The sequence below is a fragment of the Phyllobates terribilis genome, unplaced genomic scaffold, assembly GCF_046119375.1.
Source record: "Phyllobates terribilis strain yellow unplaced genomic scaffold, ASM4611937v1 Scaffold_5__5_contigs__length_657084704, whole genome shotgun sequence".
NCBI classification, from domain to species: domain Eukaryota; kingdom Metazoa; phylum Chordata; class Amphibia; order Anura; family Dendrobatidae; genus Phyllobates; species Phyllobates terribilis.
Window position 1 is genome coordinate 297415646 of NW_027362765.1, and position 16011 is coordinate 297431656.

A 16011-nucleotide genomic window follows, 5' to 3' on the forward strand; every position below is an offset into this window, starting at 1 on the left:
TGTTAGCTCACACACACGGGCTGTAGCTAACAGATGTTTCGGTGACGCTGCCAAACATGGTTCTATGCCACTACTACATGGTAGCGTAATACTAGTGAGTAGGGTCACATTGCCACCCTTGCTGTGCTGTGACAAGTTCCACATTTTTTCAAGCAGCTTGAAAAAGGTTCTTTGTAACTGAAAAGTCACCACGCCACATAGGGTAATAAAAGTCCACGTATTTCTTTGCATAATATGGAGTGCTGCCTACTTTTTATTTTTAATATTTACCTTACAACTGGACATTTGTTTGGAAGGCTTTGCATCCACTGTCTACTTTTCATTGTGCATTGTGGGAAAGATAGATAGATAGATAGATAGATAGATAGATAGATAGATAGATAGATAGATAGATAGATAGATAGATAGATAGATACATTTGCCCATTGGATACATGGGAAATCTCAGTCACTGCCATGAAAAATAAAAACATCAAACAGGGCCGCTGCTCATGAGGATTATTAGCCTGATATAAAAGGGAGCTCCATCAGCTCATCAAACCGGTGAAGAGAGGAGACAGCCACATATGGATCAGAATCAGCAGCTCCACCCTCATCTCTCATTCTGATGTCTACCTCTGTGCTACCTACATACCCCCGCCAGAGTCACCCTACTTCAATTCAGACAGATCTTACAAGGAGAAGCTGCCATTATCAGGCTCTGGGAAAAGTTCTCATTTTTGGAGACCTCAAAGCAAAAACAGGGAGAGAATAATACTTTCTGAATTGGAAATGTTTCAGGGATGGAAACATTTACATATCTGAAGCAGAGACTCACTCAGTACACATGGAGAAAAACAACTATGACAGTACAGTCAACAAAAAGCTCCTGAACTTATGTAGACGTTTAGGACTTCATATACTTAATGGCTTCACCAAAGGAGACTCTCTAGGAAAGTATACATGAAACTCCCATGTAGGAAGGAATGTAGTAGACTATGTCATTATAGATTTGGACCCAGCAACTATTGCCGTCTTCATAGTCACCCCACAAACGCATCTGTCAGACCACAACCAACTTTTTTTGTACATGAAATCTACAAAGAAATCATTCACAGAAAAACCTCAGCAGAACAGCCTCTTCAACCTGCCTTTATCTTATAAATGGACCAAGACATCGGCAATAAAACATAAAAGAGGTTCCCGTCAGACCCGAAAAACAGGAGATTCTCCACTACGTCCACAATTACGAGTAAAAATCTAACCCAGAAGGATTGAGTCAAGCTGCAAAAGACCTCAAGGATATACTCTACAGCATGGCCAAATTGTCCGACCTTAAAAAAGTGAACTGCAAGAGGCCAAAAGAAAAACAGATCTATGGTTGGTTTGACAGAGAATGTAAATCTGTATGGAAGGCTTTGAGAACAGCCTCAAACAAGAAAAACAGAGAACACAATCACCTGGGTCACGAGGGATACCTACAACACCATACAAAGGCAATACAAAACCATCTTCAGGAGGAATAAGGAGAGTTACATCTCCACCAAATTTAATCAACTTCAGGAAGCCCTTCTGCTCCTTCTGGGAACTTTGGAATCACATGAGCACAAAAAGCAAGAAAAGCAACATCCATATCCAAAACAGCAACATCTGGCTCCAGTACTTCAGAGACCTCTAAAAAGAGATCGCGAAGTAAGGAATAAGGCAAGAACAAAAACATAACGGCAAAACTAAAGGCAATGTAGGAAAAACGCAAAAACTTCCAAAACCCTCAGGATACACCAACCACACTACAGGAAGTTACAGAGAGAATCTCTTCCATAAGGTGTAGAAAAGCCAGTGGCCTGGATGGAATCCCACTAGAAATGCTGAAATAAAGCTCACTAGAAATACAGGCTGCAATGGATAAATTGTTTAATATTGTGCTGAGTGTCAGCTACTTCCCTCATACCTGGAACCAAGGCCTCGTCACACTCATCCACAAGAGTGGGGACTGGTATGACCCTGCCAACTATAGAGGCATATGTGTCAGCAGCAACCTGGGAAAACTATTCAACAGCATCACCGAGCACAACATTCTCAGCAAAAGCCAAGCAGGGTTCATGCCAAACCACCACACCACCGGCCACATCTACACCTTGCACAGCCTCATTCAGAGCCACGTCCACAACACAAAGCACGGGATGATATATGCCTAATTTGTGGACTTTAAAAAGGCCTTCGAATCAGTGTGGCACCCGGGCCTGTTCATGAAGTTGCTGGAGAGTGGAATAGGAGGAAAGACTTACAATGTAATCAAAACCTCCTACACCAAGATCCGCTGCAGTGTGAGGGTGAATGGGAGAAGAACGGCTTGCTTCCAGTAGAGCTGGCCACCACTCTGGAATCCTTCCTGCACCAGGTCTCACACTCCATGACGCCCAGGTGAAAATCCTGCTGTATGTAGATAACCTACTGCTGTGTTTTTAATGTTTTGCAGCAATATTGAAGTTCATGCATTCATTAGCTGCAGTGTGCTGACGCATCTTGTATGTACAGTACAGACCAAAAGTTTGGACACACCTTCTCATTTAAAGATTTTTCTGTATTTTCATGACTATGAAAATTGTACATTCACACTGAAGGCATCAAAACTATGAATTAACACATGTGGAATTATATACTTAACAAAAAAGTGTGAAACAACTGAAAATATGTCTTATATTCTAGGTTCTTCAAAGTAGCCACCTTTTGCTTTGATGACTGCTTTGCACACTCTTGGCATTCTCTTGATGAGCTTCAAGAGGTAGTCACCGGAAATGGTCTTCCAACAATCTTGAAGGAGTTCCCAGAGATGCTTAGCACTTGTTGGCCCTTTTGCCTTCACTCTAAGGTCCAGCTCACCCCAAACCATCTCGATTGGGTTCAGGTCTGGTGACTGTGGAGGCCAGGTCATCTGGCGTAGCACCCCATCACTCTCCTGGAGGTGTGTTTGGGGTCATTGTCCTGTTGAAAAATAAATGATGGTCCACCTAAACGCAAACCGGATGGAATAGCATGCCGCTGCAAGATGCTGTGGTAGCCATGCTGGTTCAGTATGCCTTAAATTTTGAATAAATCCCCAACAGTGTCACCAGCAAAAGCACCCCCACACCATCACACCTCCTCTTCCTTGCTTCACAGTGGGAACCAGGCATGTAGAGTCCATCCGTTCACCTTTTCTGCGTCGCACAAAGACACGGTGGTTGGAACCAAAGATCTGAAATTTGGACTCATCAGACCAAAGCACAGATTTCCACTGGTCTAATGTCCATTCCTTGTGTTTTTTAGCCCAAACAAGTCTCTTCTGCTTGTTGCCTGTCCTTAGCAGTGGTTTCCTAGCAGCTATTTTACCATGAAGGCCGGCTGCACAAAGTCTCCTCTTAACAGTTGTTGTAGAGATGTGTCTGCTGCTAGAACTCTGTGTGGCATTGACCTGGTCTCTAATCTGATCTGCTGTTAACCTGCGATTTCTGAGGCTGGTGACTCGGATAAACTTATCCTCAGAAGCAGAGGTGACTCTTGGTCTTCCTTTCCTGGGGCGGTCCTCATGTGAGCCAGTTTCTTTGTAGCACTTGATGGTTTTTGCAACTGCACTTGGGGACACTTTCAAAGTCTGCCCAATTTTTCGGACTGACTGACCTTCATTTCTTAAAGTAATGATGGCCACTCGTTTTTCTTTACTTAGCTGCTTTTTTCTTGCCATAATACAAATTCTAGCAGCCTATTCAGTAGGACTATCAGCTGTGTATTCACCTGACTTCTGCACAACACAACTGATGGTCCCAACCCCATTTATAAGGCAAGAAATCCCACTTATTAAACCTGACAGGGCACACCTGTGAAGTGAAAACCTTTTCTGGTGACTACCTCTTGAAGGTCATCAAGAGAATGCCAAAATTGTGCAAAGCAGTCATCAAAGCAAAAGGTGGCTACTTTGAAGAACCTAGAATATAAGACATATTTTCAGTTGTTTCACACTTTTTTGTTAAGTATATAATTCCACATGTGTTAATTCATAGTTTTGATGCCTTCAGTGTGAATGTACAATTTTCAAAGTCATGAAAATACCGAAAAATCTTTAAATGAGAAGGTGTGTCCAAACTTTTGGTCTGTACTGTATATGTTAGTATATTTGCCACATAGCGCATGTGTGTACCTGTACATTCATTTAATACTAAAGGTGTGCGGGCCCAATTTTTTGTTTTATTTTTTGCGGAGGAACAAAATCATCACCTGAAATTGACCATGTACCACAGTCTACAGAGAAACTACAGACTAGCTCCATAACTTGAGAAACTCCCGGACCCCAGAGTCCTGTGCCCACAGTCTGGCCATCTAATCCGGCTAACACAGACAGAGCTATAAGCCCAAGGAAGACAGACTGTGCCCACGCTGTGTCTTGGAGGCTGTGAAGGATGAGACCCACTTACTGTTACACTACTCCAAAACTCAGCAATCTTTTCCTGGATTTCATTTCCATGAACCTGGACCAGAAGACACACCACAAATTTTGGGGAGGAAAATAGGAAAAAAAAAATATTTTTAAATAAAATGGTGGCGCGTCTTATAGTCCGATTTTACAGTAGCTTTCCTCTACTGCTTCGAAAATGAGACTACCATCATTTTATAAACAATCATTTTGGCTATGTCATACATAAATTTGACATTGACACGGTTCTGCATATTATTAGTTGCAGATTAATGCAGATTCTAGTCATGTCACTGCATTTTCACTGTTTTGCTCCTAAAAATCTACATTTTAATTATTTTATTAGTATTTTGTAAATCCACCTTTGGCTTTCAACACTGACTGAATACTTCTGGGTATGCTCTTGATCAGATTCAAGCATCTCTCAATCTAAATCTGATCCCGGGTCTCTTCTACACGTTTCCAAAGTGGGTGCATCCTGGTTGACTCATTTGGGTATGTATACAGCTGTCTCTTGAAATCTACCCAAAAATGTTCGTTGGGTTGAGGTCTGGGGACCAATCCAGCACTACTTCATTGTCATTGAACCATTTCTTCACCAATCTCGTCGTTGTCCTGAAGGAACACTATGTCGTTCTTTTCATGCCCATAGTACTCGAGTGTATGAAGTAACTCATCTTGTAGGATACTCACATATTGCTCTTTGAGACCACCATCGATCCTCCTCCAAACTTGGCAGTTTCTTCAATTTTTTAATTTGTTAGCCCCTTTTCTCCTTGGTAATTCCAGACCCATTTGCACCCATCAAAGCCTAGTCTATTGACTTTTGTCTCATCTCTCCAAATCACCTGTTTCCAATTTTCTACTGTCCACTTTTCGTACTTTTTTTGCAAACTGGATGCTTCTTATGACAATATTGAAGTCGAGGCTTCTTCACCTTTTTTCGGGCCACCATTCCAAACATGTGTAATGTGCATTGAACAGTGCTTGCATAGATTTCTGTGATCTCCCTATTACAAAGCATATGAGCCACCTTCACTGCCGTGTTTGTCACACCAGAACTGATAGACCTTGTGATGAGCCAACTTGTTGACTCCGATATTTTGCCTGGAGTTCAACTCTTGGCTTTTTAATGAATGGACGGACTTCATTTCAACTATCATGGCACTCACATGATGCAGTTTGGCAATTTTCTTGGCCAAGAGACCTCTATCCATGAGCTGGATGTTGCTGTTTCTTTTTTCTTTGGAAAACTTGTCCATGGCTGCTCCTTGATTCAAACCAGTGACCTTTCACTTGGGAATCAACCTAATAACACACTGAACTATTAGGGAATGTGCAAACAGGTTGTAAATTGTAGTGTACAGGAAAAAAAATATTTTTTCCACCACCAGGAGCAAAACAGTAACAATGCGGTGACATGATAAGAATCTGCATAACTAATCATATGCAAAATTGTTGCAAGTCAAATTTATGTATGATATAGATAATTGTCTATAAAATGATGGTAGTCTCACGTTTGAAGCCGTAGTGGATAGTGAGATAATGGATGGTGAGATATGGAGCCTGAAAGTCAAAAGTTCAAAACATTGTTACCCTTTTGCTCGTCAGTGTAGATAGATATGGGATTGATAGATAGATACATAAATAGTAGAGCAATAAAGCTAATCTATCCAATATCTAACAGTTGATTGGACTGGTTAGTTATCTGGTTAGTCCAATCAGTTGAGTGATTCCACTGCTTCCTTTCACTGTGTGCGTTGCACGGGGAGGCTGAAACAGGAAATAGAGGAGGGTCTAGCTGAGACTGGCCGTGGCCTCACTTGCGGCATTACATCTAGTCTCTGAACAGAAATTGGGTGTGAACAGCTTCTCCAGAATCTGGAGAGAAGCTGGTCACATGCCTAAATGTGGTATCTAGCTAATGATGCAGAATGCTGACAGTGAGTATATTACAAACTATCAGCATTCTGCAGCCTAGGTACACACACAGAATGGGAAAAAAGCCCAGAAAACCCATTAAAGGCACAGAACATCTTGGCTCAGGTAATGCCTGGAGCCAAAGAGATACCATATCTACAGAAATGGGAGGGACTGAGGACAAGTGAGTAATGTGCGGGAACTAAAAAGAAGTTTGAATTATGGGATTTTGACTGTGGTATAAATATTGGATCTTTGATCTGCACTATGGGTTAGTGTGAATTATGAGGTCTGACCTGTCAAAGCTAAAGTGGCCCTAGAAAAAAATTTAAATGGTTGGCAACTATATTGTTTTCTATATTTTCTCTGAGTATTTTTATGTTTTGCATACAGGATGTCAGCCAGGACTTGGGAATGTGCTCCATAAGATAAGTTCCAATCATGGAAGCTGTATGCAGACCAGCAGTAATATATTATACATGAGGCATGGTATAAAAAATGCAAATGAATTGGACAACCGGAACAGTAGAAGGTGATTCAACGATGCTCAACTCTTTTATATATTATCTTCACCATATTTTTGTTTTACCTTTTTTCTTTACAACAAGAGGAATTTATAGATGACCCTACAGATAGTTCAGACAATGGCTCGTGGTAGATTCCATTTTTAAAGAGAATCTGTCAAAAGGTTTTTGCTACCTAATCTGAGAATGGTAATTCACAGTGTTTCAGATAATGCAAAGATATAATATGATCAGTTCCCAGAAATATACCGAAAAGGTTAAACTTTATTGAAAATGTAAAAAACACAGGATGATGTGAACATAATGCAAAAACCATAAGACATGGGTGGATCTAGGTTTTCTGGCACTCGGGCAAGAATTCAGTTTGGGCCCCCACCCCACCGCTGAGGCAGTTTCATTAGTTGTCATTTGACCGCTCATATGCGACTTGCTTACTTACAGTCACGTGCCAATGAGCTGCATTTACTAATTTTTTCAATGTTTAGTGAAATACTCCTGCCCCTGTTTCACTGACAGAAGCAAGGAGAAAAGCCAATTGTCATGTGACCCTAAGTATGAAAATTGCATGAGTGGTCATATGATGATTACTGGAACCAGCATGTCGAGCCGAATCCTGACAGTGAGTATATTACACGCTGTTAGGATTGGCACGATGCTGTGCTTAATGTTACAATTAAAGGGGTTGTCCAGGTTTGTGATGAATGTCTGCAATCATTATGTGACTACAGACTTTTGAGTTCTCACAGCACATGCAATGCACATTGTCAGGATTCTCCCATGCTGGCAGCAAAGTGGACAGTCATGTGAGTGTACTTATGCGATTTGCATACTTCTGGCTACATTCTGACTTGACGTGTAACGGCCTCGCTCAATTCACTTGTATTAAGGGAGACAGCGCTGGCACTTAGACCCAGAAAGAAATTAACTTTATTTCCCCCAACGGCGTTTCGGTTTCAGTTATGAGTGCGGCACCGGAGCGGGTTCAGTCACCGCTCTGTGTATAGAGAGCGGTGGCTATAACCACGCACCCCACACTAACTGACAGCAGCTCAGCATTAGGTCCGGCTGTCAGTCAGTTTAGGGGGTGCAGTTACAGTTGCTGCTCTCTATACACAGAGTGGTGATTGAACCCATGCCGGAGGTGCCCCCCATGACTGAAATTGGAAAGCTGCTGGGGGGAATAAAGTTAATTTCTTCCCAGCAGCCTGGGTCTCAGTGCCGGGGCTTGGCAGGTTCACAATGCTATTAACCTGCAGATTAATCCCATATCTGCAGGTTAATAGCGTTTTTCAGGTGACAGGTTCCCTTTAAGAACATACTTGGTGTTGTAGGTTTGTGCGATACAAATGTACAGTATATGGGGCTGACCTGATATTACAATTGATGTACCATGTAATATCTGTCTGAAGTGCCCACTGGCTCCCCTTCTTTTTGCAAGAACCCACAAACAACTCCTGAGGAACCTTTCTTGAAGAGGGGAAATCGCGTTGAACTAGGATACACGAATCTAAGATAAGTGAATTTAGTGAAATAACCAGAGATATCTATGTATTTTAGGGACACCCATTCTATATACAGTGGGTACGGAAAATATTCAGACCCCTTTACATTTTTGACTCTTTGTTTCATTGCAGCCATTTGGTAAATTCTAAAAAGTTCATTTTCTTCTCATTAAAGTACACTCTGCACCCCATCTTGACTGAAAAAAACCAGAAATGTAGAAATTTTTGCAAATTTATTAAAAAAGAAAAACTGAAATATCACATGGTCATAAGTATTCAGACCCTTTGCTCAGTATTGAGTAGAAGCCCCCTTTTGAGCTAGTACAGCCATGAGTCTTCTTGGGAATGATGCAACAAGTTTTTCACACCTGGATTTGGGGATCCTCTGCCATTGTTCCTTGCAGATCCTCTCCAGTTCCGTCAGGTTGGATGGTGGACAGCCATTTTCAGGTCTCTCCAGAGATGCTCAATTGGGTTTAGGTCAGGGCTCTGGCTGGGCCAGTCAAGAATGGTCACAGAGTTGTTCTGAAGCCACTCCTTTGTTATTTTAGCTGTGTGCTTAGGTTCATTGTCTTGTTGGAAGGTGAACCTTCAGCCAAGTCTGAGGTCCAGAGCACTCTGGAAGAGGTTTTCATCCAGGATATCTCTGTACTTGGCCGCATTCATGTTTCCTTCAATTGCAACCAGTCGTCCTGTCCCTGCAGCTGAAAAACACCCCATAGCATGATGCTGCCACTACCATGTTTCACTGTTGGGATTGTATTGGGCACGTGATGAGAAGTGCCTAGTTTTCTTCACACATACCGCTTAGAAATCTCACCAAAAAGTTCTATCTCAGCAGACCAGAGAATCCTATTTCTCATAGTCTGGGAGTCCTTCATGTGTTTTTGAGCAAACTCTATGCAGGCTTTCATATGTCTTGCACTGAGGAGAGGCTTCCGTCGAGCCACTCTGCCATAAAGGCCCGACTGGTGGAGGGCTGCAGTGATAGTTAACTTTGTGGAACTTTCTCCCATCTCCCTACTGCATCTCTGGAGCTCAGCCATAGTGATCTTGGGGTTCTTCTTTACCTCTCTCACCAAGGCTCTTCTCCCACGATTGCTCAGTTTAGCTGGACCCTGGTCCCAAACTTCTTCCATTTAAGGATTATGGAGGCCACTGTGCTCTTAGGAACCTTAAGTAATGCAGAAATTCTTTTGTAACCTTCGCCAGATCTGTGCCTTGCCACAATTCTGTCTCTGAGCTACTTGGGCAGGTCCTTTGAGCTCATGATTCTCGTTTGGTCTGACATGCACTGTAAGCTGTGAGGTCTTATATAGACAGGTATGGGCCTTTCCAAATCAAGTCCTATCAGTTTAATTAAACACAGCTGGACTCCAATGAAGGAGTAGAACCATCTCAAGGAGGATCACAAGGAAATGGACAGCATGTGACTTAAATATGAGTGTCTGAGCAAAGGGTCTGAATACTTATGATCATGTGATATTTTAGTTTTTCTTTTTTATAAATTTGCAAAAATTTCTACATTTCTGTTTTTTTCAGTCAAGATGGGGTGCAGAGAGTACTTTAATGAGAAAAAAATGAACTTTTTAGAATTTACCAAATGGCTGCAATGAAACGAAGAGTGAAAAATTTAAAGGGGTCTGAATACTTTCCGTACCCACTGTATATATATATATATATATATATATATATATATATATACAATTATTGACATCTGGGGTATGGTCTATAAATGTAATATCTATTCATCGGATGTTCTACCAATTCTAGATTTGCAATTATATTATTACTATTTATTGATAGTGTAACATAGGAGGTTAGGGGCAGCCACGGGGAAGCCATTTGTGTTCAAGAAGATGCCAACCTCTGCAGCTAGGCAGGGGCAGTTATGTTGACCAATCATACATAGGGGAACATAGATAAATAGGTCCCTTTAATGCATGCATGTTTATATTGGCCTGAGTCCTGCGATACTGAATGAGTAACCCGGTCACCGGTATTGTTTGTCTATGTAGTATCTATGCTAGTGTATCCTTTTTGGGACACATGGTCTTATGGTTTTAGTTTTTTGTATTATGTGAACATCATTTGGTGTTTTTAATATTTTTTTTAATAAAGATTAAGATTTTAAGTATATGTCTGTGAATTAACTGAGAGCAGTATTATGGAAGAGACCCTGATTCCAGTTATGTGTCAGTTGCTGGGCTGCTTGATTTAGTTTCCATAAAACACTGTTTTATCGGCAACAGAGTATCACTAGAGAACTAGTAAACCTACTGCCATAGTCCTCCATATTCATATGCTCTGTAAATCCCTGCCCACGCTGTTGATTGGCAGATTTCTGCTCATACACAGTGTATACAGAAAGCTGTCAATCAGTGGTATGGGTGGAGTTATACAGAGCTCAATAATCAGAGAACTGGTAGATCAACAGCAGATAAACCTACAGCAAACACTCCAGTAAGGCCACGACCCCACTATCAGTATTTGGTCAGTATTTTTTCTCAGGAGTGGGTGATAAATGCTGAATTGGTGCATTTGTTTCTATTACACCTTTTCTCTGATTGTTCCTCACCTGGTTTTGGCTCCCACTCCTGAGAAAAAATACTGACCAAATACTGATAGTGGGGCCATGGCCTTAGTGACACATTGCTGGAATCAGGGTCTCTGTCTCTACAAAAGGGCTGCTCTCAGATTATCTGGCAAAAACCTAGTGACAGAAAGCCTTTAAACAGTGCAGTGGCAAGTATCCCATAATAATGGTATATCAGATTACTTTTTCTTACTACCCCATTCCAGCATGGGCTAAACATAGTATTCCAGTATTTCCCATGAGCTCCAAATTCTTAATGGAGCTTCATGTTTCTCATGAGTTCCAGTTATGTTTCCTCAAAGAGTACTCACTACAGTTCCATTGTCACTGCCATGCTTCAATGCCCAAATAAGTTCAAGCCACTTATAACATTCTGCTCCTGCAGAAATGAGAAAAACAATGAGTAAGTAGATGGCACTCTGGATGCATCCTCCTGTATGACCGCATTGTGGAGGCTCTCTGGTTGATAAGCTAGGGTGAGATTTGTGATGTCCTGTACCTTAGGCAGAAGGGTCACCTGCACCATTGGTCAAAGATATATTCTTTAGTCAGAGGGTATTTTATGTGTCTGCCAAAATAGAAGAGAGCAAACATGGCCCAAAAGTTCCAAAATGTAGGTATTGATTTGGTGCCAGGTCAAAAATCTTTAGATCACTTGCAATTATTCTTTAACCTAAATGTGCTTCTTCTCATCTATTCTTGTCCCTTTGTCACAGACCTTTGTATTGTCTCCATTATACAGGTCTATTAACATGCACTTCAGTGAACTAAACCCGGAGGAGGCCTACCTTGTTAATGCAGAATGGGGCTTTGGCGGTAATGAAAAGAGCAAGAACTATATCACACGATGTATTCAGATGTTTCCAAATCTGTGTGCTAGAAAAGAGGGCACACAACAACCTATTGCCTGGGTGTTAACTGAGCAGTCTGCAGAAATTCGTATGGGGTACACTGAGGGCACCTACAGAGCACAAGGTGTATTCCATGATATAGTTACAAGAGTGATTGCTATAATGACTTCAAGAGGAGTCCCAATCTACTGTCATATAGCTGCTGACAACACAAGGAGTCAGTCAGCCTGTTTGGCAGCCGGATTCTTTCCTGTAGGTAGATGGCAGCAATGGACGTTTCAGCCGTCTTAGGACTATCTTTCAATTGTTGATCGTAATTTCGACTCAGTACCTACTCAGTCCATTATAGAATTCCCATGCACCATTGATGAGTATGTGCTACTCGGCAGGGCCTCCCACCAGGTCCAAAAGCAGCAGCTAATCCGAAGATCTCCGGCCGAGGCACCATAGAGATCCTTGTAAAAATCCAATCTTTATTCCAAAATATTTAAAACATCACAGCAGTGAGGAGACAGAAATAGAGCACCTTTTCAGCCAAATAGTCTTTCTCAAAGCTAAAATACAGTCACAGTACACAGACATACAAACACAGCTTTATCTCCCACAGGACTAACTGGCTCCATCTTTTCCATTTCCTCAGGGCCCATCCCAGTAGCCATAGTCTACTATGTCTACATCTAGTGTATCAGATAAATAATAATGTTAAAATCAATTTAATAAGAAATATATACAAACATTTTTACTGTGCAGATAAAAAAAAAAATACATTGGGGTAAAACATACAGGGAACATCACCATTTCAATATGAGAAAATGTAGTCACATTTCATCAAATCCATCAAAGACTCTCAAATGTGATTTCCATTTATTAGGGTTGTTCCACATGATACAACTGGCAAAAATATAGGTCTGTTCGCGTACTTGGATCAAACTTACACTATAATCCACCAGCAAGAAGATAGGAAAGCTGGGAGGACAGTGATGTGTATGGGAAAAGCTGGGAGGACGGTGATGTGTATGGGAAAAGCTGGGAGGACGGTGATGTGTATGGGAAAAGCTGGGAGGACTGTGATGTGTATGGGAAAAGCTGGGAGGACGGTGATGTGTATGGGAAAAGCTGAGAGGACGGTGATGTGTATGGGAAAAGCTGAGAGGACGGTGATGTGTATGGGAAAAGCTGGGAGGACGGTGATGTGTATGGGAAAAGCTGGGAGGACGGTGATGTGTATGGGAAAAGCTGAGAGGACGGTGATGTGTATGGGAAAAGCTGGGAGGACGGTGATGTGTATGGGAAAAGCTGGGAGGACGGTGATGTGTATGGGAAAAGCTGGGAGGACGGTGATGTGTATGGGAAAAGCTGAGAGGACGGTGATGTGTATGGGAAAAGCTGAGAGGACGGTGATGTGTATGGGAAAAGCTGAGAGGACGGTGATGTGTATGGGAAAAGCTGAGAGGACGGTGATGTGTATGGGAAAAGCTGAGAGGACGGTGATGTGTATGGGAAAAGCTGAGAGGACGGTGATGTGTATGGGAAAAGCTGAGAGGACGGTGATGTGTATGGGAAAAGCTGAGAGGACGGTGATGTGTATGGGAAAAGCTGAGAGTTCGGTGATGAGTATGGGAAAAGCTGAGAGGACGGTGATGTGTATGGGAAAAGCTGAGAGGACGGTGATGTGTATGGGAAAAGCTGAGAGGACGGTGATGTGTATGGGAAAAGCTGAGAGGACGGTGATGTGTATGGGAAAAGCTGAGAGGACGGTGATGTGTATGGGAAAAGCTGAGAGGACGGTGATGTGTATGGGAAAAGCTGAGAGGACGGTGATGTGTATGGGAAAAGCTGAGAGGACGGTGATGTGTATGGGAAAAGCTGAGAGGACGGTGATGTGTATGGGAAAAGCTGAGAGGACGGTGTTGTGTATGGGAAAAGCTGAGAGGACGGTGATGTGTATGGGAAAAGCTGAGAGGACGGTGTTGTGTATGGGAAAAGCTGAGAGGACGGTGATGTGTATGGGAAAAGCTGAGAGGACGGTGATGTGTATGGGTAAAGCTGGGAGGACGGTGATGTGTATGGGAAAAGCTGGGTGGATAGCGATAAATATGGAGAAAGCTAGGTAGATGGTGATGGTCCTCTCTCCTCCTGTACCAGTCAGCGACTTGTATTGTCTAAGATTATTGTACTTGTTTTTATTATGTATACCCCTCTTCACATGTAAAGCGTTATGGAATAAATGTATAATAATAATAATAATGCACTTTCCACTTAGCTTTTCTTATACACATCACTATCTACCCAGGTTTCCGATCTCCTCACTGGTTGATTACAGTGTAAGTTTGATCCAAGTACTTGAATAAGCCTATATTGTTGTCGGTTATATTGTGGGAGTGGTGGAGATAGTGTTCTGCTCTCTAACACCCCAAGTGGTGAAATGTATATTATAGTAATGTATGTTATCTGAATGCAAATCTCCTGGGGCTGCAGCATAGCCTAGACAGGCTTAACTGTAATGGCTGGCCCAGATTGGGGAGGAGAGCTGAGAGTTAGGGTCAAGAACAGGAAGTTCAGTTCAGTGTTAGAGAGTTGTGAAGTGATTGCAGAGGTCAAGTGCCGTAGGCTGCTAGGGACAACATGAGCCTATTACTCGAGGCAGTGGATTGCAATATCAACATTGCGTGTGGACCCGTTTTGGAACCTTAAGACTGACATCAGGGCTTTTGGGCACATCAAGTCTGTGGTACTGCAAGAAAAGATGGACACAGACTTGCTGAGGCGGAAGGTAATGGAATCTGGGTGCACTGCCTTCAGTGGAGAAGAATTACCAGTGTTAGTGGAGTTTACAGGAAAAAGGATGTTCTACCCAGATCGAGAGCTATGGTTGAAGTTATAATCAGTGAATATGAATAGCGGTACCAGAGCGCCAATAACAGGGCAAAAATATTAAAAGGACTGATTTATTAATACACACAACGCGTTTCGGAGGACACAGCCACCTTCATCAGGTGGTTGAAGTTATGTCCGGTACATGTGGGAAAGACTGTAACCTGTTGTGACCTATCCTACACGCTTCATTGTAATGACTGTAAACTGCTCAGTAAAGGTTTGACTGTTATAAAGCATTTGGTATCCCTTGGATTGTGTGCTGTGGTTCTGGAAGATGGAAGCTTGAAATCAGTGGAGGCCTATGGGCCTCAAGTAAGTGTGATGCACCCCCCCACATAGCGGCATACCAGGACTGGGACACAATATTCCTGTAGGGTGCCAGAGCGTACAAGAGCAGCAACTTGCCCACAACTACCTCGCTCAGGCACCTTTCAATATCATGTGGAACAATGCATACCTGACCCTAATAAATGGAAATGACATTTGAGAGTCTTTGATGGATTTGATGAAATGTGGCTACATTTTCTCATATTAAAATGGAGATGTTTCCTGTGTGTCATACCCCTATGGATTCTTTTTTTTATCCATAAAGTAAAAATGTTTCTATATACGTATATATATTTATTTTTAAAGTGATTTTAACATAATTGTTTATTTGATACACTAGATGGTTACTATGGCTACTGGGATGGGCCCTGAGGTGGACCCCATTAATCCTGTGGGATATAAAGTTGTGTTTGTATGCCTGTGTAATGTCACTGTATTTTAGGCTTGAGAAAGGCTATTTGGCTGAAATGTTGCTCTATTTTTATTTCCTCACTGCTGTGATGTTTTAAATATTCTGGAATAATAATTGGATTTTTACAAGGATCTCTATGGTGCCTCGGATATCTTTGGATTCGACTCAGTACCTGGTATTATAATTCAGGATTGAGTGCCATGAGTTTCACATTTGTTCTCATGATTAAGAAAAACAATGTTAAAAAATATCTGAAAATATTAAAAAAACTATATATAAACATAGTACTGCTTAAATGTTTTAGCCAATTGTGTAAAAAACTTAGCAAAATAAGAATGTTTTCAAAAATGGAAATTTTCATAATTTATTTTCATCATTAACAAAATGTCAGTAAACAGAAGAGAAATTAAATCAAGTTAATATTTGATGTGACCACCTTTTGCCTTCAAAATAACCAGATCTTAGGCAGGGAGCCTAATTAATAGAACAGAGACATCGCTGAGGAGAACAGCGGGATGAGGTCCTTAGCTGGGGCCTAGGAGGCCTACTTTAACTGTACAGAACTTTGCCCATG

General features: G+C 41.8%; 1 protein-coding gene across 3 annotated transcripts in view; it reads left to right on the top strand.

The window, feature by feature from the left end:
- LOC141273041 (glycine N-acyltransferase-like) overlaps positions 1 to 12323 on the top strand; it is an 86117-nt gene extending 73794 nt beyond the window's left edge. For all 3 annotated transcript variants that reach the window (XM_073684368.1, XM_073684369.1, XM_073684367.1), the window contains 2 exons: positions 6742 to 6880; positions 11713 to 12323. In XM_073684368.1, coding sequence (XP_073540469.1) covers positions 6742 to 6880; positions 11713 to 12112 — 539 coding nt within the window. In that variant the 3' untranslated portion in view covers positions 12113 to 12323. The remainder of the gene's footprint in view (positions 1 to 6741; positions 6881 to 11712) is intronic.
- The last annotated feature ends 3688 nt before the right edge of the window (positions 12324 to 16011 follow it).